At 32.9% G+C, this 24494-nt stretch overlaps 2 protein-coding genes across 5 annotated transcripts; both read right to left on the bottom strand.

The window, feature by feature from the left end:
- Positions 1-8604: 8604 nt before the first annotated feature.
- LOC131654200 (putative pentatricopeptide repeat-containing protein At5g43820) lies at positions 8605-15776 on the bottom strand. 3 transcript variants are annotated; one of them, XM_058924624.1, is made up of 4 exons: positions 13761-15776; positions 13035-13123; positions 12091-12143; positions 8605-9032 (listed from the first exon to the last, which is right to left on the bottom strand). In XM_058924624.1, exon 1 carries the CDS (start codon positions 15458-15460, stop codon positions 13856-13858), a length of 1605 nt encoding a protein of 534 aa, XP_058780607.1. In that variant the 5' UTR covers positions 15461-15776; the 3' UTR covers positions 8605-9032; positions 12091-12143; positions 13035-13123; positions 13761-13855. The 3 variants fall into 3 exon arrangements, with proteins under 3 accessions (XP_058780607.1, XP_058780608.1, XP_058780609.1); XM_058924625.1 differs by having other exon boundaries at positions 13035-13109; XM_058924626.1 differs by lacking the exon at positions 13035-13123.
- Positions 15777-19090: 3314 nt separating this feature from the next.
- On the bottom strand, positions 19091-23471 carry LOC131654201 (uncharacterized). 2 transcript variants are annotated; one of them, XM_058924628.1, is made up of 7 exons: positions 23123-23471; positions 22918-23039; positions 22572-22661; positions 21662-21714; positions 20101-20203; positions 19713-19817; positions 19091-19620 (listed from the first exon to the last, which is right to left on the bottom strand). In XM_058924628.1, exons 1-7 carry the CDS (start codon positions 23379-23381, stop codon positions 19600-19602), a joined length of 753 nt encoding a protein of 250 aa, XP_058780611.1. In that variant the 5' UTR covers positions 23382-23471; the 3' UTR covers positions 19091-19599. The 2 variants fall into 2 exon arrangements, with proteins under 2 accessions (XP_058780611.1, XP_058780610.1); XM_058924627.1 differs by having other exon boundaries at positions 22918-23042; positions 23123-23464.
- Positions 23472-24494: the final 1023 nt, after the last annotated feature.

Raw genomic sequence — 24494 nt, 5'->3', positions numbered from 1 at the left:
TTAAGGGACAACGACACTACATTTTTAAGGACACTTTAAAATATTTGAAAATTTTAAATAAAAAATTGTTCTTTAAAAAAATTATACACTAAAATTTTTACTACACATTTACACAAAGGATAAACAATCAATGTGCCAATGATTGGATATTGAAATTGAAATAAAAGATAAATTTAAAAAATTGTAGTATAAATTTATACAAAAGTCAAACACCGACCTGTATGATTTAAAAATTTTGAATGTGTATGAATTAAGACAATAAAAGATAAAACTAAAAGACTATATATATATACATATAGTATTGATGTATTTTTTTCTTTCATTGGTATCAAGTGGGTCAAGTCCTCTCGATCACAGTTACGGAAGATCGAACCATAATTCTTTTTATTAAGTCCAGCGTCAATTACTATTAAACTAATTAACGATTGGTTAGTATTGATGTCATATTTTGTCTATAAGCAAAACAAACACATGATTTTGCTTTTAAGATGGTCACTTTATAAATTGTATGGGAACCAAATATAATATTGTATGTTTGGAAACAATTCTACCCACCGCACATTTCTATATGTGTTTCAATAACATTTTAACGTAAAATCAGAAAGCTACAAATAGTAGTTTCGTATAAATACACGTTTACAAAATTTTCACTGCAGAAACAAACATAAGCTTAATTATATTATGTCTCACTTAGTATATTCACACCCTTAGAAATAATATAAAATATGTTAATTGTAATGTATTATTAATGTATTTTATTTAGTATTTGTTTACAATATGTTTTAATAAAGATTTAAATATGTTTTTAGTTCAAATAAATATTATATTCTTTTATTTAGTATAAATATATTACTTTTTGTCTTTGAAAAAAGATTACAATAATATTAGTCTGCATAATACTATTTTAATCCTTTAGATATTTTATACCCGTCTAGCCACAATCAAGTCACCTTTGTTGAGTTTCCACTTTCTAGAACCAAAGTGATTTACATAATCACAATCATCAAGCATATGCACAAAGATCAAATTAAAGCGGACTTCTAGAGCACGTTTGACACCTCCAAGCAATAATTGCATTCCCATGTTAGTTTGCAAGCAAACATCACCAACACCAATTACCTTAGATACATCATCGTTACCCATCTTCAACACTCCAAAGTCACCAGAAGTATAAGATGTGAAGAAATCCTTCTTTGGTGTAACATGCAATGTAGCACCACTGTCAACTATCCACATACTCCCGTCTAATGCGAGATTAACAGTCTTATGATTGTGCAAAATAACAAGATCATTACAAGTAGAAATAGTAATACAATCATCATCGTGATCTTCATGTTCTCTTTGTTTAGACTTACCTTTCTTGCCTTTATTATTCATTTTCCATTGATAATAATACTTTTGTACGTGTCATATTTTGTAACAATAATGACACTCCAAAACTCTAGTAAAGATAGCAATAGAAATAGTCCAAAAAGTTTTTCATCAAATTTGATACTCATTTCTGACATCTCATCAAGGAGCCCTTGAAATTCACTCAAGTAATCTAAAATAGAAGTTTCCTCCTTATACTTCAAAGTTATGAAGCTATTCAACAAGAGCAGTTTATTATTCCCTAATTTAGAGGCATACAAGGACTTTATCTTATCCTAAAAAGTTTTTGCATGTGTCTCATTAGTAATGTGATTATAAATATTATCTTCTACATATTGTCGTATAAAACCACATACATGTTGATGTTCAAACTCTCATTCTTCATCAGACACAAAATCCGACTTTGCGAAACTAAAAATCGATAAATGCAATTTCTTCACAAATAGTAAGTCTTTCATCTTGCCCTTCCACAAATGGTAATTAGAACCATTCAACAATACCATCTTCATATTTTTATTTAAGTCCATTATTCAAACAAGTAAAATAGTCATTAACCAAGAACTCTAATGTCACTCTGTTGGGTCATCATGAAGAGCGTCCACATTTGATAAAGAGCAACACATAAGTGAGAGAGACACCACATATTCACCCAAAACCTATGATGAAATACGAATATCCAAATTGCAACAATATTCTTTCGAATAAAACCAACTGACGAGGTAAGGCATTGTTTCACTTCCCAAATAGTGGAGATATAAGGAAGATAATCCCTCATCAACCCCTTTGAGCCTAGGAGTTGGTGTTTCTTTCTAAACGGAAAATCCTTAATCTTAACCTGGGGCCGGGTAGTTGTTCAGTTAAAATGACTAATGCATTTGATTCGCAAGAGAATCATTTCATCTCTAATGGAACCATTCCCGATACCCTCTCATAAGAGGTTCAATCACACATTCTTTTCTCGCACACATCATAAAGTGTTGAAGATATCATGAAGAACCAAAAAGCTCTTAGTGGTTGTTTCTCTTGAACCACCAATATGGCAGTCACAATTCTTTCAAATCAAGCAAACAAATGTCACACAATTTGTTTCAAAAAAAATGGATGATAAAATGATTTAAAAAATAAAAAAGGAATCACAGAAAAATCCTGCTAAGTCGAGAACATTAAAATGACTTAGGCAAAAATTAGAGCATCCCACTGGACTGAAAAACCTAAAAGAAACAGTCCAGGAAAAAAATTAGGGACAAAAAAAAATCAAATAAGAAGGATTACTAAAATCCTTGACAAAAGCAAGAACAAGCTTGTGTGACTACTAAACAAGAAGAGGTGACTGTCACCTCAAAGATTTAATCGGTTCTTAACCATCACACTTTCGCATGCAAAACCTCTTGGAAGTTGAATGTGTTTGTCAAATTAATTGAACGTAGGGCTGAAGATCTTCATGCAGAATGAAGTGGCTTAAAAGAAAATTTGGAGCCTTATATCCTTTGTTTCAAAAAATCGTGAATCAGACCACATTACAACATTCAAAAGACCTAATTGAAGCAAAGTTTATTTTGAAAGCATACTACAACAAAGTTGTGTTAACCTGACTGCATATTTACCTCCTGATCATCTGTTTTTATATCATACTTTCACATCATTTTTCACAACTTAAATATTCCAATTAGTGATCCATTCACCATACATTACAACATCGTTTCAATAATGATTTTGATTTTAACATTTGCATGAGCATCACATTAGAATTAGCATTTTTTGAAAGAACAAATTTATCTTAAAATCAACATTTAGTAACAAGGAGGTTCAAACAATGTACAATCAGTTGAGGAACTTGATCATGAGGTAAGTAGTCCGGTCAGGGAAAGAGTCATTTCAAAAGTTGATTAATCAGAGGCATATCTTTGTAAAGTTCATCCAGGGCATGCTACCTCAAAAACATCCTGAAGCAAGCCACTCTAAGGGTTAGTTAGTCAAAAGCATATCCCTTTAGGATCCAAACCATGCGGCCAAATCATCTCGAGATCACATCATGGCAAGCAATTTCCAAATGCATTCAGGTTTTTGGTACCTATTTGATGTTATATTTCTGCAAGAAAAAAATCAAATATTTGCAACCAGGAGGATCTTCCAATAGATCCCATTAGCAATATCTTCCAATAGATTCCAGTCAACATGATCTTCTAATAGTTCCCATCAGCAGGACCTTTCAATAGATTCCACTCAACAGAATCTTCCAATAAATTTCAATCAACAAGATCTTCCAATAGATCCCATAAGCACTATCTTCCAATAGACAGGGTCGGCCCAAGGGCCAAGCTGCCCAAGGTAGGGCTTTAGGCCTCAAAAGTTTGGGCTTAAAAAAGGCCTCAAATTTTTTTCATTTAGTTATAAAAAAATATAATGATACATGAGCTACATATATTATTGTAGTTAAGTTAGTAAAATATAGGCCTCATTTCCTTCTGGTCTTGATTTCAACTCTTAGCAACCACAAAGTTAATATTTTAAAATATATTTTGAAGACATCACTTTAAAATTTGCTTTAGGCCTCTAAATGGATTGGGCCGACCCTGCCAAAAGATTTCAATCAATGGAACCTTCCAATAGATCCCATCAGCAAGATCTTTTGATATATTCCAGTCAGCAGACCTTTCATCTCTACCTCAAGAATCTGCTAGTAAATTGACCTCGCATTCTCCATCACCAATAAAGGCACTTCGTTAAGAATTACTCTACTGCATATCCCTGGCAAAAGAAAAAAAAACTTTCTATAAACTCATAGCATTGCATCGCATTAAAGGGTAAAACTCATGTTTGTTTGTATTTAATTACCTTCTGTCATTGATATCATGAAGACCAAAGTCATTCATGTTATCTGGATAAAGATAATTAAATAGGGACAACTGTCATACCCCAATTTTACCCCTCAGTTCATTCTTATCATTAGGTCTAGTTGCACCTGCTTAGTCCATATAATATATTCATTTGCATAGTTCACTTGCATCATCATCATTTAGTAATGTTTGAAACGACACACAAAGGTTAGAGGTTTTTAACATATTGGATTGAAAGAAGAAATAGAACTTTGCTTGATATGACAAGGAGCATGTCGAAAGAGAAGAAGCTTGTTCACACCTTGTGGGGTGAAGTTGTTGCCACTACAACATATGTGTTCAATAGGTGTCCAACTAAGAAGCTGAAAGAAACTATTTCTTTTGAGAAATGGACTGGATATAATCAAAGTGAGAGTCATTTCAGAGTATTTGGTTATGCTTGTTACAAACATGTTCCAGGCGCTACTAGAAAGAAGCTGATTGATAGAAGCAAAGTAACGTTGATTGGGCACCATAATACATTTGCTTATAAGGTTTATTGTCCAGTCACTAATAAAGTAGAAGTCAATAGAGATGTCATTGTGAAGGAAGTAAAAGTGTGGGATTGGAGCAAGTCTTAATCTAACTCTGGTGTAGTGTTAACACCTGAGTTAACTTTTGAAGGAGGATCCGCCTCTAAAGGGGATTATGCCTCTGAAGATGAGTCAGAGTCTGAAGGTAACTTTGAAGTTGAATGAGACTCTGAAGACGAGTTTGACTCTGAAGGTGAATCTGATTCTGATCCTGATTCTAATGATGATCCAGACTCTGGTGGTAATCCAACCTTTGATTGGTGGTCATACCTCTAAAAATGGAACTTTTGAAGGTAGTCCTACATCTGATATTGTTTCAGCATCTGAAGAAGATTCTGAACAATTTCAAAGGCCATAAAGAATCAAATAAATACCAAAGATTTGCTGAGTTTGACATGTTGCAAGATACTGAGATATCCTTTGAAGGAAAAATCATTTAGTGTGCCATGTTAGTAGACTTTGAATCAGTTAGTATTGAAGAAGCTCTCAAGAAGAAAGTGTGGATGAAGGTCATGAAAGAAGAACTTGAGGCTATAGAAAGAAACAAAACTTGGGAGTTGACTGAACAAGAAAGTCATCAGTGTCAGATGGGTTTACAAATTGAAACTAAAGCCAGATGGATCAAATGGGAAACACAAAGCAAGGTTAGTAGCTAGAGGATTTCTATAGAAATCTGATTTAAACTACTTTGAGGTGTTTGCACCTATAGCTAGACATGAAATAATCAGACGGGTGTTTGCCATAGATGCAAATAGGAATTGGTCCCTGATGCATTTTGATGTGAAATTTGCTTTTATGAATGGTCCATTACAAGAGGAATTTTATGTGTCACAACCTCCTGGATTTTTGAAAAAGAATTTGGAAGAGATGGTGTATTAGTTGCATAAAGCGTTGTATGGACTGAAACAAGCTCCTAAAGCTTGAAATCTGAAAAATTAATTCATTTTTCAAGCTTCAAGGATTCAGAAAAAATGAGATGGAATATGGGGCTTATGTTCTGCATACCTCTAAAAACAATATGATTATGGTTTATCTATATGTTGATGACATACTGCTAATAGGGAGTTGTTCATATGAGGCAGTCAAGCTCAACAAGATATTGATTAATGAGTTTCAGATAACTGATCTAGGAAACATGGTATAATTTTTAGGGATGGAGATTTTGTACTCTGACAAGAGTATAATTTTGCATCAGCTGAAGTATGAACCTGAACTTCTAAAGATATTTGAGTTAACAAATTGCAAATTTGCAATCACATCTGTTGAAACAAATCACAAGATGGATTCTGATGTTGAGGGTGATGATGTAGATGATACAGTTTTTAAATAGTTGGTTGGATCATTGAGATATCTTTGTAACACCAGACCTGACATCTGATATGAAATTGAAATGGTGATAGGTTTATGAATAAACCAAAGTGGTCACATTATCGAGCCGATGTCAGGAAACTAAGGTATATTAAGGAGACTCTGAGGTATGGAGTTTTATTCCCTTCTAGTGTTAAATCTGATTCATAGCTGATATGCTATTCAGACTCTGATTGATGTGGAGATAGAGTTAACAGAAGAAGTACTTTTGGATATTTCTTCATCTGGGAAGTTCCATTTCTTGGTGTTCCAAGAAGCAACTTGTGGTTGCTTTGTCAACCTGTGAAGCTGAGTACATTGTAGGTGCTTTGACTGCATGTCAAGTTGTTTGAATTATGAACTCATTGCAGGATCTGAAGATCAAGGTGAGCAAGCTTGTGAGGTTGATGATTGACAACAAATCAACTATAAACCTTGCCAATAATCAAGTGTTGCATTGAAAGAGCAAGCACATTGACACGAAATTCTATTTTCTGCGCAATCAAGTTCAGAATAGAGTGATAGAGGTTATTCACTATAACACTCAAAAGCAACTTACAGATGTTCTAGTTCAAGCTATCAAGATTAAACACTTTATTCACTTGAGGAATGAAATTAGTGTTGTTGATTTTAGTCTTGAATGTGAATTAAGAATGATGTTGAGGTGTAATTCAAATTCAACACAATTTAGTTAGCAATTCATTTACGTTTGCATTTAGATTTAATTTGAGATGCATCTGAATTTTAGTTGCTTTTGGTGGTATAAATATTGAACTCAAGTATTCAGTTAGACAAAGAATTCATTTTTGTAATAGAGAATGTAATTGAATTTTCCTCTTCTTTGAAAATTAGTTACAAATCTATTTTCTCTCTCTTCTTCATCTTTGTCTTCATCCTTGTGCACCAACACCTCCTAGAGTACTCTTTTTTAGTTTTTTTCTTTGGACCTTGTCCTCTAATTCTCACAATAAGAAAGACACTATGCATAATTAATAATTACTCCCTCTTTCTTAAAATAAATGTCACATTTGTAAAAATTATGTCCCAAAATAAATGTCACTTTTCTAATTAATACTCTTCATTTACTATTTCTCTCCCATTACATTAATGATTATAAGAATGCACCAATAACAAATAAGTATAATTTGATAAAATTGTCATTCTCTCTTTCATTTATTATATTTTCTTAATTTGTATGAAAGTGTCAACTATGACACTTATTTTAGGACGGAGGGGGTATTTTTTATGCAATTAAATATGATGAGGGATAGTTTAAGTTATGAGGTTAAACTTCTAAATGAGATCAGTAAGAAAAAAAAAACCTGAACTTGAAGAGGAAGATGTATGTTGCTTTTTATATCTACAAAGTGATTTCATTAATAATGTGCGCTTTCGTAAATTAGAAAAGCTGAACTTGAACACTTTTTTTGTTTGGGGAAATGATTGAGCCATCATTTTTCCCATTTTTTCTTAACTTTTGAATAGTATTATTTATTTATTTATGCATTTATTTGCATTTTATTTTAATTTTATCATGATCTTTACATGAGAAAAAAATAGTTCCTGCATTGCTTTGATGATGGCTCCGCCCATACATGCAAGTGGTTACTTTTGTTTATATACTGTTCCGGATGATGTAACTTTTAAAAAATTTCATAGCAAAGGTCTTTCAAAATGTTTTTAGCCTAAATTGATAGAAGTAACAGATGATTTTCAACATATCAATTTCTCACAACTTATAATAATATCTATTCACCTCCTTTATCAATCAATATTTGGTGCCTTCTGGAAATGCACAATCTTCCACCATAGCAGAAAATACAGACACACAATTCCTTTTCAGAGATGAAAAATAAAAGCAAGCCCAACAAAGAACAATCGACCTGCCGTTATCTTTCTCAGCTACAAAATTTTGACAGCGAATATTAAGGACTCCAAAACCAAGCTATCAAGATATCATGCACTAAGCTATCAAGATATCATGCACTGCATGGTAGAAGCAAGCCTGTTGATGTGCGATTTCATAAAGTCATATATTATAAGCCAATCATTTTCCAGAATACATGCCATCTCTATTTTCTTTCTTAATATAAGGAATTTTGATAACTTCTCATTGTATCACCAAGAGGTCTAACATACAGAAAGCAAAAATTTCCGCTACACTCCATTTGTATTTTGTAATTCAGTTTCTGTATTTTTTAGGTCAGTTTGCAATTTTCAGCCGTAATAGATTGGTTTCAATCAAAGTTCAACGGAGCAAAAAAGAAACAATTAAATCAATAGGCATTGAAGAGTCAAGTCAACTGAGAATCCCAGTTCTAACATTAACTTTTCCAAGCGATTCACATTCGTCAAATAGAGATAGCCAATCTAGTTCGATAGACATATGCATTAGAGAAGAGGTTGAAAACAATGTTCAGATTATAAAGGAAATACAATACTTTTTTTCAGACCATTCCTATCAAACAATCTGATCCTCAATCACAAAAGGAAAGTACATTAGATGGATATCTAGCAACACGCAAGTAAGCGGAAATTGCAAAATAATGGTGTGGCAGCCAACCATTAATGGCTAACTGTGCAACATTTAATTATACAAATATAAAATATTACACTAATATGTATATAAAAATATTAGTTGTATTTTAACAGTAATATTTAAGGAAACTAGTTTGTTTCCGTTGTCATCGCCACTTTAAAATTAATGAAATATAGAAAGAAACTCCCAAGAATCAGATGAGTATTTTATAGAGATTCATATTTTTATCACCTTGGGAGAAACCGAAATTTGAAGGCACTTACTAATGTTTCTTGTGAAGATGCCCTGTTATATACAGCTGAACCGGCCCGCTTTTTTGTCTTAGCTTTGCTTGAAACAATGTTCTTTTTCCATTGAAGAACATCCCTGAAATAAAGTTCATCAGAAGCTATAAGCCATAATAGAAATTAACAGATCTCCCGTGATCTACCAACTGAACTAATCCCCAACTGAACTAGCACTAGAAGAATAGCATAATTGTGGCATAATTCCGAATACCCAAAAGAATGTTTGCTTTTTTGCAAAGTTTAGTGCTTATTGGCTTCATCTAATCATTATTGTACATGTACCAACCATGAGACCATGAAAATGCCAATTCAAACATAGCATCAAATTTAAAGCATGAACGGGTCTTAAGCTACCGATTACATTCATTTACATAAAAAATAAATAAATCATCTTGCAAGTTAAGATCATTATTGTTCATTTAACCAAAACCCGAACATATATTTCATAACTCTAATCTAGGTTTCAGGATCATGAAATAAACTCTATACTATAGGGAGTAGTTTACAAATCTGTAAAATCATTTCTTTATCATTCGATGGTAGAATTATTTATACCATGCTATTTGGGTTAAGGTGCTCTAATCCTAGATGTTGTGAATGAGAATCGTGACATACCAGAATATAGTTTCAAATTAAAAAAGAAATGAAGCAAAAAATTTCTTGGAAAAGTTCAGATATGCATGCACCAATACATTTGGTACAAAATACTTTGAAGCAGGCCGAAACATCCTCAAAGGCCTAATGCACTTCAACATGCAAAAAGCATAAAAGCATCTTCTTTAATGCTTAATCGATAATATTCATATTGATCATAGTTAGAGACGACTTAGTATTCTGCACTATCTTATTCCAACTATATTTGAATGTACTTTCTCTAATTAAATGGATTTTGTTCTTACTTTGCATAATAATATTTCCAAAGACCTATTTTGGCTCAGAAATAAATCATTAGAGCATTTAATTATGCACTAGAGTTTTTTTTCAAAAAATGTTACTCCTAACCAGCACTATAAGGTAATGTATGCTTCTAATTTTTCTGCTTGCATCATTGTTGATAACTATCCCTTTTAAATGACAATCAAGTTTTAAAACCCACCAAAGTTCTCACTGGCATATCAGCTCGAATAGAAAAACCAACCATATTTTCAAAGGAAGCTACCCAACAACTATATTCAAATTCTATAATTTAATACCCATTATAGAAAATCACACAATATACAAGCAAAGACTCAACAATGATGTTTTGTATTTCCTTTGTTTCAGTGATGGAGTCAGGTCCTATTATATATTGTATTAGACAAAGTATAATTTCAACAACTTGCAACTCACAAAGAAAGTTTGTTGCCTGGGCCAACAATTGCCTAAAGTAGTAGAGAAGCTTTGAGTTAACCAACCTTAGTTGTTATGCCTAATGTTAGTTTTTTTTAAAAGACAAAAATAAATGTATTAATGGAAATAAGCTATGCCACAACTTTACACATTTTGTTGCAACAAGATCAATGTATGAATATAAAACAGACCACCCATTATATTTAAAAATCTTTGTCCACCTAAATTATGGAAACCAAAACGAGATAAAACATACCATCCATTACATATAAAAATTGCAACCCACCTAAAATATATCATTATAAGTTAAAGTACGACTTAAGAAAAAAACTGTATCAGCAACCCAATTTCAAGAAAAAAAACTGTATCAGCAACCCAATTTCAAGAAAAAAAAGATTTTGATATAATACCCGAGCTCAAACAAATCTCCTCCAATTTGATATATATTCGAATCAGAACAAGAAATATTAACCATCACACTCCCAAATAAGATTAGCCAGCCACGACTATTCCCAAACAGCCCAAAGAGTCTAAGTTTCATTAATTAAAAGAATAATTAAATCTAAATATCTTACTATTCAGCCATCTCCAAGACAGCTTAATGTTAGTTAATAAATAGAGATAAACCAATGTTAAGTAAAAACATATGTTATATACTCTTGTGATATAACTCTTTTCATAAGTTATGTTATGCTGTGTTATGGAAACAAAAAACAGGATATAAACTGATTTTATTTTCATTGACATGGGTTATGCTATCATCAGCCAAGGCTATGTCAAATTATATTTTTTCCATAACACAATAATAATAAAAGACCTATGATAAGAGTTATATCAAGAGAGTATATATTATGTGTTTTGATTCAACATCGATTGATCTCTATTTATAAACAAGTGATAAGGATAACATTATGCTGCAGATAGTTGAATAGTAAGATATTAGAATTTAACTATTCTTTTAATCAATGGAATTTAGACCCTTTGGACTGTTTGGAAATAGTCGTAGCCAATTAATCTTATCTCTGGGCGTGATGGTTAATATTTTTAGTTCAGAATTGAATATATATCAAATTCTCTTAGCAACAAGTAAGTGGGAAGGAGATTTGTTTGAGTTGGTGTATCATATCATAATTTTATTTTTTGAAATTGGGTTGCTGTACAGTTTCGTTTTTGAGTTGTGCTTTTCTAAGGATATTGAGACTTATATACGTAATGGATGGTTTGTTATATCTTCATATCATGTTCTGGTTCCAAATTTTAGGTGGGCAGGATTTTTAAATGCAACGGGCGGTTTGTTATTTTTTCATAGCTTGATCTGGTTCTAGGGTGATTCCCTGCAACAAAACGTGTAAAATTGTGTCATCTCTTATGGCTATTAATAAATTTATTTTCTCTTTTAAAAAAAAATTCACATTAGGCATAACAACTAAGGTTGGTTAACAGAACTCAAAGCTTCTCCATATTTTAGGCAATTGTGGGCTCATGCATACAAACTTTCTTTGTAAACTGTAAGTTATTGAAATTCTACTTTGTTTATTACAATATGTAGGAAGAACCGACTTCATCACTGAAACAAAACAAAAAATAGCAACTACAACAATATAAACATTTCTCAATTGGAGACAAGCATTTAAAATATAAATTTCAGTTAAAGCAAATACCGTAAGCAGATAAGATGATTGTTTATTTCAGAATCTTCAAAAGATAAAACTATTTAAATATAATAATAAAAATGAAAAATAGGTGTGTTTTGGGGGAGGGGGGATGATAGTAAACGACCCAAAAAGTAACAATTCTAAGTTTCTAACCTCTCTTGATCTAATAAGAAGTTACTGTTTAGAAGCTTCTGAAGCAACGCATCCTGCAAACAAACAAACAAAAGGACGATACACATCGTAATTAGATTGGAATCGTTTTCTTGTAGTTAATAAGTCATAATAAATAAAATCCAACAGGACATCAGTGGTTGACTGAAACCAAACTCATGTTGTTTTGCTTCCTTTACCAAAGTTTTAGTTTAGAAATGGGAAAAAAGAGTAGAAGCAGAACTAATGAAAAGGACAGGAAAAACACTCACAATGAAAAGCAATAGCATGACATTCAGACAGAAAAATCTTTCAGTAAATTCAAACTTAGGGAAAGCTCTTGAAATTTGCAAACAACAGAGAGAGGGGGGGAGCTAACTATGTGATTTGATGATGAAAATTCAGTATGGAATATGCCTAGTGAATTTCCCTTGTTCCCACTTTGAAATTGAGTGATGTCTTTTTCACTATTAAAGGCGTAATTCGTGTTTCATAACCATAATTCAAGATTTATTTCTGGTGACAAAAAGATTAACAGCCCAATCATCATAAAATTATTCTTTCAAACAAACTATTAAAAAATCTCATGGACATAAAGCTATAAAGAGTATATTTGGGATAGAAAGCTCATGAATCGATCGATTAGTAAGAGTTGAGAAGGGGAGACCTATAACATTAGACCAAGCAAGAAAATAATAACTTCGTAAATCGCAATTAGAATAACATGAGCCAGAAATGAGTATAAAATTGTAAGACTGTCATCATCACAATCAGTACAACTGTACAACAATTGGTATCTTATCTAACTTTTAAATCAATATTACACAACAAAATGCGTTAAGATTAATGCACAATGAATTGCAATAGATATTTTCCGTGTCCGTTTTTCTGCTGGTAAATGTAAATATCCTAAACAAAAAACAAACTTGGGAAGGAAAACATCATACTTGTGCCTCACAGCGGACCACTGCCATCACACGATCATCGTATTCTTCAATACTAAAGGGAGGAAATAAAAGAGCCTACGAGCATATAACTGCATTTCACAACAGCGACAACAACAACAACAAAATAGAATAAAATAAGATGTATAAAAATTCCTCAATCATAAGAACACAACAACAAAATAGAATAAAATAAGATGTATAAAAATTCCTCAAAATCATAACAGTAAGGTCGTTTTTAATGAAAGCAATTTACATTAGCAACTAAGCAAATTTTATATTAATGCAATTTATATTAATATAATGGACCACAGTAGCAGAGTAGAGTTATCCTGCACCAAGTTTGTATTAGATAGTGATGATAGTCTTTATGAAGATAGCAGAAATTTATTTATGCAAATACAAAATACAAAATACCAAAAAAATAAATAAATAAATAACAAAGTACTTAGTAACAAGTTTATTTTGCTTGATACCATGTACTAAGCAGGATTCCCGTGTTACAAACAGAAATAAGTTACTGATTTCAATTTCATATTGATAAAATGAAAAAGACAAAATGTCTAAGACTACACTGTAACATTTTATTCAACCAAAACGCAGCTATATCAAAATCTAAAATTTCTAGAAACCCAAATCACAAGCACAAGTTTAGAAAAGAAACAGTAAAGCATTTAAGGTAAGTATAACATCTTGTTCAAAAAATCAAAGTAAGGAGTAAGGACATACTAGATCAGTAATGTTGCGAGGAAGTAGCCAAAGACCAGATATGTGCAAAGCAAGCGGGAGGATCTACTTCAAGAGCTACCAATTAGGATGCCCGTTCAAAAGTGCCAACCATTATTTCGCCAATAACTTCTGGCATTTTTTAGAGAACGAGCATGTTTAATCTTCAAAAACAGTCTGTAAGCCCTCTCTGTTAGGTTTGAAGCAAGCAGCTTGTTACTTAGTTTACTGTATACAAGCCTGCTAGGGCAGAACCCTTTGCGCATAGCCTCCTCCATAACAAGAACAGCATTTTCAAGTTGTCCTATGTTGTAAAGGCCAGTGCTGATGTACTCATAAACTTCAACATCTGAACTATACCCACATTCTTGCATCTCTTGCCAGACACTTAATAGTGTTCCACATTTTCCATACTTAGAAAGGCGCATAAGCAATATCTTATAAGCTTCCATCGATATCTTACACTCTAATTTTCTTGCCTTCTGGTAGATCATCATAGCAGCATATGGTGGACCATAGCTGCACAAATATTTGATGAAGGAGGTTACAGTCCCAGTAGGAGGCACAACTCCTTGTCTTAACATCACATCAAACATCAAAAGTGCATCGGCCACTTTCCTTATTCTGAGAAAAGCACTAATCATTCTAGTATATGTATCAATGTTAGGTTCACAATTATCACTCAACATCCTATTATAATACTTCATACACTCGTCAAAATTTCCAATCGAAATAAAATTGAAAATCATTGCATTATAGGTCGTAGTATCTTTCTCTTTCATACTACCGAAAACCTCAACCGCCTCATCCATTCTACCTGCTCTACCCAAACCCTCAAGTAAAAAAGCAAATGTACCAAAATCAGGAGAAAACCCCTCAACTTCCATTTCCTTCATAACCCTCTCAATCTCATCCATCCTACCAGACTTGCACCAACCACCAGCAACAACATTATACGTGGCAACATTAAAATCCATCTTCCCTTTCATCGAATTAAAAACAGAAGCGGCAGCACCAACATGAGAGCGTCGACAAAGGCACGACAAAAGCACATTCAAAGCCTCAGTATCACGCTTGAGACCAAGATCATCCAAGTTCCCAAACACGTGAATTGCTTTAGATACATGACCAGCATTCACAAAACTATCAATAACAATAGATAACATGAACAAATCAGCTTTTATACAATTCAACCTCATGTCATCCAAAACTTGCATCATAAACACCAAAAACTTCCTTCTACCTAATGCCTTAACAATGACATGGTAAGTACCAACATCCTTCGGCACCATTGGTTGTTTGAGTGCCCAGTTAAAAAACGTAACCATAGCTTCACCACCCAAATTCCCAGAGTTTAATACCCTAGCAATAATATCAACATTCACATCAATACATACATTGGATAAAGCTTGTTCGATTGCAGCCTTACCCTTTAGTTTTTGAAGAAAGATGCCGCGTAGTTTATCTTCGGGGGACAAAAACCCGTCGACGGATTTCGATTTCGACTCTGATTCGGATTCTAGGGTTTTGGAAGTGGGAATTGGTAAAAGTTGAGAGATTTGGTGGAGAATAAGGCGTTCGTCGGGGAGTGGAGAAGTTGGGAGAGCATGGAGCGATGAGAGAGATTGGTGTAATGGTAAGAGTGATGATATGGGTTTTGACAAGTGCAACGCGAATTTCAAACCCAAAGATCGAAACGCCATCAAGAATATAATGACAGTGACCAGAAGGATTTGAAAATTGTTCCGAGGGTTAAGAAATTGTTATGGAGATGTTGTAGAAATGTTTTACCTTTGAGTATTTGGGGTATTTGTTAATTGATTGCTCCTAATCTATTGGAGCTTGGAGAATGTTGAAGCTGCGAAACATGATGATTGATTAGTGTCAGTGACAGTGAGATGCGTTGGGAGTATAAAATGGCGACGCGAGCGGCGAGGAAGATGGGAAAGGGGAGACTGGGCAATGGGCGCGGGGGCTGGCTATGTTGAAAATTATAGCCGGACAATCAGTCGATTTGGATCAAAATTGAATCCAAAATTTAAATTCGACACAAATTACAATTTTATTATAAAGTTCAATTTCGATTGATAAAATTTTGATTTTTTTTTTCAAATTTGGTTAAATCGAAGTCACATATTAATAGAATAGAATGGATTTGATAAATTAACTTCATAAGCGGTCCAATGGGATTTGGTTATATCCAAATTACGCATTCATGAAAGATAGGAGTTAGGATTTCAACGAACTATCAATGAGCTTGTCGATATTTAGGAGTGGGTATGCATACTTCGGACAAGCTCTATTCAAGTTAGAGTAATTAACACACTTGGGCAACTTGTTGTTTGACTTCTATACTAGAACCGCATTGAAAATTTGTTGTGTACTTTGCATCGGTTATGAGTCTGTCTTTTAAGAGTTATTTGATGGCACTTCTGATCTCTTCGGTCTTTTTTGGTGATTGTTTCCTCCTACGTTGTGTCAAATATGAAACGATATCTCGAAGGGTAGGGTGTGGCATTGCATCGCCTTCGCTGACCATGAGAATAAGTCATGATTTCTTTGTAGAAACTTCGATAACTCCTATTGTATCGACATGGACAGATTTTTCTCAATTCTAATGACTTTCGAAGGACCTTCACTACTAAAGATTTTGATGAAGTCTCTGAGTGGTTCTGATCTTTCCATTTTTCTTCATGCTTCTACATGTAAGGCCCCCTCGTCCCTTATGGTTTCATAGTGAAATGGTTCTTCGATTTGAGAGTCTAAATCCATTTGTCCCTCATGATTCTTGCTTTCGGGAAAGCTCTCTTTTGGTGAACGTTGTTTTTCTAAAAAGGTTAGGAAACTCATACAGGATGAAGTCAAATATGTCTTCAGCACCACGACCTAATTTGTCGTGGTATGAATTTTTTTCTTCAATGAACGGTTGATGAGATAGTGCATAGGGTTGTCAATGTGTGTCTTCCAAAGATACAATTGTAGATAAAATTACAATTGATAACAATTTGTTTAACCTAAACGATTATTCTTTTTTATTCGACTCTTAATGTTGTCGAGAGTTTGGCGTATTCTAACTGTCTTGTGTTGGTTCCATTGAAACATATGAGGTATACATGTTGTAGCATGAGTAAGTGGTGATTTAAAAAGTCGTTAATCAACTTATCATCATAGAAAGACAATGAAGGCCTCCCGTTGGCCGAAGAGTTCTCATGTAGCGAATTGTTTGCAAGTAAGTTTTCTAAAGAGAAATTAACATTTTTTGTTGGAAAGTGGTGGATCGATGATGACGACTAGAGATTGAACACAATAAAATTTCCTGACTTAAAGAGGTAAGTTTATAGGTAAACTTTCCCAACTAACACATGGTTTTCTATTGACACGAGTTATGGTGGAAATATCGTCCAACCAGTAACATTTTTTTTCAGATTCCTTCATGAGGGATTAATGGGGAGTTAGACATGGTTCTTCTCCCATCGTTGTTGGAATTTTTTTTGCGAGGGAGAAATGAGAAGTGTTTCTACCCGTGTGTACCATATCAGTGTGAAGTAACGAAAAGAGAATGTCGTTTAAAGTGATTCTAACATACATTGTCAATAATTCAGTTGTGGACCTGAGAGGATTGATGGTGATGGTAGACTTGTTTTTTTATATGAATGGTAAACTCTTGTAGATGGTGGGTATTCAAATATTGGTCTAGTGTCGGAGGTGGTACTTGAAAATACTTTAACACTCAAGTCAATGACTACTTGAGGCAAGAAAAAATATTTTTGGTTGAAAGAGAGTGTACATGGATTTGATGTTTACCTCCCTTTATATAGGTTGATTCTAAGGTTTCGTTCGTCTAGAACTTTTTGTGGTAAGATAGTTGTCTAATATAACAAATGCATGTGTTTTACATGTTATGTGATCTAGGGCGTGATTATGATTATTCACATTAATTAGATGTTTCTTATGGTAGAACTTAACATGATGGTTTTTTTATATGAATGGTAAACTCTTGTAGATGGTGGGTATTCAAATATTGGTCTAGTGTCGGAGGTGGTACTTGAAAATACTTTAACACTCAAGTCAATGACTACTTGAGGCAAGAAAAAATATTTTTGGTTGAAAGAGAGTGTACATGGATTTGATGTTTACCTCCCTTTATATAGGTTGATTCTAAGGTTTCGTTCGTCTAGAACTTTTTGTGGTAAGATAGTTGTCTAATATAACAAATGCATGTGTTTTACATGTTATGTGATCTAGGGCGTGATTATGATTATTCACATTAATTAGATGTTTCTTATGGTAGAACTTAACATGATGGTTACTTGGTCTGATCTCAAAGTCTCTTTGAAGTTGTGGACATGTTAAACCATATTCTTATTGCATCGTTGCAAGGATTTATCGCTGGTCCATGAAGAAATATACATAATATTAGTTTGAAGAAAAAGAATTCTATTTTAAAAATTGAAAATTAACAATGATCTTCATTTAAAAAATATTTTAATTAAGTTCATTCATATCTTTTCATTTGTTTACAACTCAAATTGTCATAATTTAAAAGTGGGTTAAGGTAACATGTGCCCTTAGGGCACATGTTAAAAAACACATTAATAGAAAGTTTGTATTGAAACAAAGCAATGAAAACATTAATTATAAACTTTTAATAAAAATATTACACAATTTTCAATAAAAAGTTTCTACATTTAACTCTTAACATGTGCCCTTAAGGCACATGTTAGCATTACCCTTTAAAAGTTTGCTTAAAAGAAATTGACTTCAATCTTTGTAAAAACAAATTTTCAACGATTAGACTTGAGACTATACTACTTCTTATTTTTGGTCTTAACATATGATTTTAATTCTCATAAAAAAATTTCATATTAAAATTGTTACTTGTAATATTCAATTGTAGTCTCTCAATTATTAGTTTTAAAAGTTTACCAATTAAATTATGAGTTAAAAGATACTGCGCTGACACTGCAAAATAATTTTACACTGTCATCCAATAGATAATCATAAATGTGTCATGTCATTAAGTTTTTTTTAAATAAAAAAATTGTTTAATTGGATACATGGGTGGTGATTGGTTGACAGTGTAAAATACTGTCAGTACATCACCCCTTTTCTCTTAAATTATTTAGTTAAATATTTATTTAATCATGGAAAAACTTAAATTTTCTTCACTTAAAATCCTAATTGTAACTTGGATCTAAAATTTTGCACTAGCTTAGCGGATACTTGTGTTAACATGAAGATTGTAAGGTCACAAGATCAGTTTTTGCATGGTACTTAATTTTGTATTTCCGTTGATATGTAAGATAAAAAATTGATTCATTAGTAACAAAATTACAAAAATGACTCATGATAGAGTCGAAGATTTACTCCACCTGCAAAAACAATCATTACCACATGCAGCTATGTTCCCTATAATGAGAAACAAAACAAGATCAAACACTGCAGAACCTTTGGTCACTATGTTCCTTAGTATTCAACTAACTTAATTATAATGCTGGATCAAGTTCAACCAGAGTTGCTAACCCTAACACAAATCTATCAAATAATCAAAGCTTCACTGAATTTTCTTCTTACTCCTCTGAAGAAGAACAATACTAACAATTACAAATGATGGTACCATAATCTATGTACGCAACGCATGCATTGTTGCAAAAGGTCTCAAAGTATGTCATTTCAATGTCTGTACTGATCTCAAAGGCTTCTGATCCCGCCAGCAAGTAAAAGAGGGAGCCAATTTACTAATACTGGGGTAGGCATTATCGAAGGATGCAATAGATCGAACAAAATTTTCAATTAGTTGGTTTGCCTGCTCCAGTGGAAGAATACCTAAAGATCAACTTTATCAACCGTTCAGCTCACCTGTCTAGGAGTGGAAAGAGAGGACTATTATTAGCTAGTGAAACATTATTTTCAATTAGTAAGCCGCGGTGCCAGGGTGGATGATATAAAACTTACTATTAGCTCATCCAAATTCAAAGGCATTGAAGAGTCTACTGAGAATCCCAATTCCAACATTAACTTTTCCAAGCGATTCACATTTGTCAAATAGAGATAGCCAACCTAGTTCAATAGGCATATGCGTTAGAGAAGAGGCTGAAAACAATTTTCAGATTATAAAGGAAATACAATAATACTTAGTTTCAGACAATTCCTATCAAACAATCTGATCATCAAAACAAAAGGAAAGCATTAGATGGATATCTAGCAACACACAGAAGGAAAGTATTTTGCAGTTGTCATCACCACTTTAAAGTTAAAGAAATATAGAAAGAAAACTCCCAAGAATCTGATGATTTTTTTAGAAGATTTATATTTATAGAAACCAAAATTCGAAGTCACTTACTAATGTTTCTAGTGAAGATGCCCTGTTATATACAAGTGAACCAGCCCGCTTTTTTGTCTTAGTTTTGCTTGAAACAATGTTCTTTCCCCATCGAAGAACATCCCTGAAATAAAGTTCATCAGAAACTATTATAAGTCATAATAGAAATTAACAGATCTTCAGTGATCTACCAACTCTTATCATATTGGGAGTGTCTAATCCCCAATTGAATTAGCACTAGAAGAATACCATAATTGTGGCATAATTCCGTATACCCAGAAGAATGTTTGCATTTTTGCAAAGTTTAGTGCTTATTGGTTTCATCTAATCATTATTGTATACCATGTACTAACCATGAGACAGAAGAAAATGTCAACTCAAATATAGCATCAAATTTCAAGTATGAATGGGTCTTGGCTACAGATTAAGCAAAAAAACTCCTGGAAAATTTCAGATATGCACCAATACAATTCTGAACACTCCTGGTGCAAAGTAACTCTGAAGCAAGCCAAAACATCCTCAAAGACCTAATGCACGGCAGCATGCAAAAAGCATAAAAGCATTTTCTTTAATGCTTAATCGATAATATTCATGTCGATTTCATAGTTAAACGACTTACTATATTGCACAATCTTATTTCAACTATATTTGGATGTACTTTCTCTAATTAAATAGATTCCGTGCTTACTTTACAAAATAAATCATTAGAGGGAGACCTAGAAAGACTATCAGAGAAATTATTAAGAAAGATCTCGAGATAAACAATTTGGATAGAAGCATAGTCCTGGATAGAACATTATGGCGAAAGTTGATCCATGTAGCCAAACCCACTTAGTGGAATAGGACTTGGTTATTGTTAGTGTTATTCCTAACCAGCACTATAAGGTGATATATGCTCCTAAAACCCACTTAGTGGAATAGGACTTGGTTATTGTCCTAACCAGCACTATAAGGTGATATATGCTTCTAACATTTCTGCTTGCATCATTGTTGATTATCATCCCTTTTGAATGACATCGGTTAAGAATCTCACATCGGATAATATATGAGTTAGGCCCAATCACATTTCTAAGAGCAGCCACCAAACTAACCAAGGTTCTCACTAGCATATCATCTTGAAGAGAAAAACCTACTATACTTTCAAAGGAAGCTGCTACCCAACCAGCGAGCCAGCAACTATTCAAATTCTATAATTTAATTTCACATTATTGAAAATTACACGATATACATGCAAAGATTCAAAAATCATGATGTAAGGTGGTAAATGTTACTAAAGCATAGAACTTCAAGATAGGAGGCAAACATTCCTTTTCTTATTTTCCCACAACAAGGATAAAGCTTCATATGAAATTTAAGTTCAGTTGGGTGTAAAATTTCCATCCTCCAAATTTATGATTGGAGACAAGGAAACATTTAAAATATATTTGAGTCAAAAAAAATATCATAAGCAGATAAGACGATTGTTTATTTCAGAATCTTCATAAGATAAAACCCCATTAAATATTATAATAAATATGAAAAACAGGTGTGTTTTGGGGGAGGGGGAATGATACGACAAGACCCTGAAAGTAACAATTCTAACCTCTCTTGATCTGATAAGAAGTTACTGTTTAGAAGCTTCTGAAGCAATGCATCCTGCAAACAAACAAAAAAGGACAATACACATTGTAATTAGATTAGAAACATGTTCATGTTGTTAATAAGTCATAATAAATATAATCCAACGGGACATCACTGGCTGGCTGAAGTCAAACTCCCTTGACCAAAGTTTTAGTTTAGAAACAAGGAAAAGAATAGAAGCAGAAACTGATTAAAGGGACAGAAAAACACTCGCAGTGAAAACCAAGAGTATGACGTTCAGACAATGAAAAATCTTTCAGTAAGTTCAAACTTAGGGAAAACTCCTGAAGTTTGCAAACAAGAGAAGGGGGAGAAGCTCGCTACATGATTTGATAATGAAAATTCAGTATCAAAGTGAATTTCCCGTGTTCCCCCAAGGAAATAGAATAATGTCTTCTTTCGCTATTAAAAGTGTAACTCATGTTTCATAACCATAATCCATGAATTTCCCTAGTTCCCACTTTGAAATTGAATGATGTCTTTTTTCGCTATTAAAAGCGTAATTCATGTTTCATAAATCATAACCATAATCCATGATTTACTTCTGTTGACAAAAAGATTAACAGCCCAATCATAATAAAATTATTCTTTCAAACAATCTATACAGAGTATAAATTAAGATGTAAACCTCAATAAGGGTGACATGAGTTTGAAATGGATATAGAATTGTAAAATTTCCATCATCACAATCAGTTCAACCGTACAACAACCAGTATCCTACTTATCTAACTTTTAAAACAATATTACACAAAACAAAACATGTTAACATCAATACACAATGAATTGCAACAGATACTTTCCGTGTCCGTGTTTCTACTAGTAAATGTAAATACCAGAATTAAAAAACAAAGTAGGGAAGGAAATAATCATACTTGAGCCTCACATCGGACCACTGCTGTCACACGATCATTATATTCTTCAATACTAAGGGGAGGAAATAAAAAGTGCCTACGAGCATATAGCTGCAAGTTTCAGAAAAAGAAAAAAAAAAAAACACAATAAGACACAAATAAACCACCAGTTTAACCTCTAAACTAATACTCTTTCTTCAAACTTATCTCTAAACTATATCAATCTAGTACATAAAATACATCTAATTAGTACCTGAAGTATATGAAAACCGGTCAATAGGTATCTTAAAATTTTTCAAAATCTTAGACCTAATTTCATAAAAAACAAAAAATCAAGAACAATAAAAAGAATTGTAAAGAAATTGACCTCATAAATGCCATCACCAATATATGCTAACGAAGTAGCGTTAAACACGGAACGAGGCTTAACGACTTTCGGTGGAGTTGGAAGCCATTTTTCATAACCTAAATAGGTTTCGCTTTCTTCATCTTCTGCGAAACGAAACATTAATTGAAAAACAATTGAAGCTAATTGAACAATGAAAAAGAAGAATAGCGAAACAGTTAGTTACCTGAGGTTGGAAGAGGAGTGTCGCGTTTGAGAAGATCGGAAACGTACTGTTCCTTACGCGGAGAAGGTGGTGCCGGTGGTGGTGATGTGGTGAGAGAAGGAGGTTGTGATTTGGGTTGAGTGTTGTTGAAGAGTTTTCTAGGAGCGTTGCGGTTGTAAGGGAGACGGTGTTGCGTTTGTGTGTCGTATGAAGCTTTTACTGGTTTGAATTTTGATGAATATGGGATTGAACATGATAGAGAAGAAGATAAACCTTGCATTCTTCGTTTTGTTCGGGTTCTTCCTCTGAAAGAAATGAAGAATGGATATTTGGCAAAGCAAGATATTTTATTTTATTTTCTGGAAATTTTACCCCTGCTGCTATTATCCCCTACACCTACATTTCTTTTAAAATATTTTAGCTCTATCCTTTTTATTTTATCTAATAATTTTACTATTCACTTTTTCACTTTTTCCTATTTAGTTTTTCACTTTTTCCTATTCGGTTTTCTAAAATTGAAGCATTCAACAATCAACACAAGCATTTCACACGGGATGGGTTGATGTGAATAAGGTATATCCTCGGTGTATAGATACTCAAATATTGTTTATATTACTCAAAGTATTATATTTATTATTCAAAATATACAGATTATTCAAAATAGTATAAATATTACTCAGAACAATGAATATATTACTCAAAATAGTTAAAATTCGATATTCCTTACAATGGTGTAAATATTACTCATAATAGTGTACTCATTACTCACAACTAATAATTACTCATAATTAACATATGTGTACAAATAATGCATATATTATTAATGGATTATGATATTATTACTCGTTTCTAAGTAAAACGTTACTCGGAACAATTTAAATATTACTCGTACGAGACTTATGCACCGTGCATAAGGATATACCTTATGCACATCAACCTGACCCCATTCAACACCATTATTATTTATCAGTATATTGAATAATTTTGAGAATATTTCAATTACACTCCTTAAATCTCTTAGTCATCCGGAGAAACTTGGGACGATCCAAATTAATTGGGAAAATCCTAAATTAAATGAAATATTCGGTAGTTTCATCTACGAAAGATTTTGAAAATAGAGTGTTCTGTAGATATACCTACGAAATATTTTGTTATATTTTAAATCAATTACATTTCACTCCCAAACTCAGTTTTTATAAAAAAAATAAAGCATCAAATTATAGTAAATCAAAGAAGTGCAATTGAGATTTTCCGATTAATTTGGGATTTTCCCAAATAAACTATCATTTAACGCTTTCGTAGATGCACCTACGGAAAAAACCAAATTTTAAAAAAAATGCTTTTGGAGATACATCTACGAAAGCATATGGACAATTTTGGCAACTTGTATGGT

The sequence above is a fragment of the Vicia villosa genome, linkage group LG2, assembly GCF_029867415.1.
Source record: "Vicia villosa cultivar HV-30 ecotype Madison, WI linkage group LG2, Vvil1.0, whole genome shotgun sequence".
Taxonomy (NCBI): Eukaryota; Viridiplantae; Streptophyta; class Magnoliopsida; order Fabales; family Fabaceae; genus Vicia; species Vicia villosa.
Note: the sequence above shows the minus strand (reverse complement) of the source record. Positions and strands in the feature narration are given on the sequence as shown.

Excerpts from the sequence above, each read along its gene's own strand:
- LOC131654200 (XM_058924624.1), bottom strand. The coding sequence starts at position 15,460 with ATGGCGTTTCGATCTTTGGGTTTGAAATTCGCGTTGCACTTGTCAAAA.
- LOC131654201 (XM_058924627.1), bottom strand. The coding sequence starts at position 23,381 with ATGCAAGGTTTATCTTCTTCTCTATCATGTTCAATCCCATATTCATCA. Across the intron at positions 23,043-23,122 it reads CACTCCTCTTCCAACCTCAG|AAGATGAAGAAAGCGAAACC; the intron begins GTAACTAACTGT and ends TTCGTTTCGCAG. Across the intron at positions 20,204-21,661 it reads TTCTTATCAGATCAAGAGAG|GGATGTTCTTCGATGGGGAA; the intron begins GTTAGAATTGTT and ends ACTTTATTTCAG.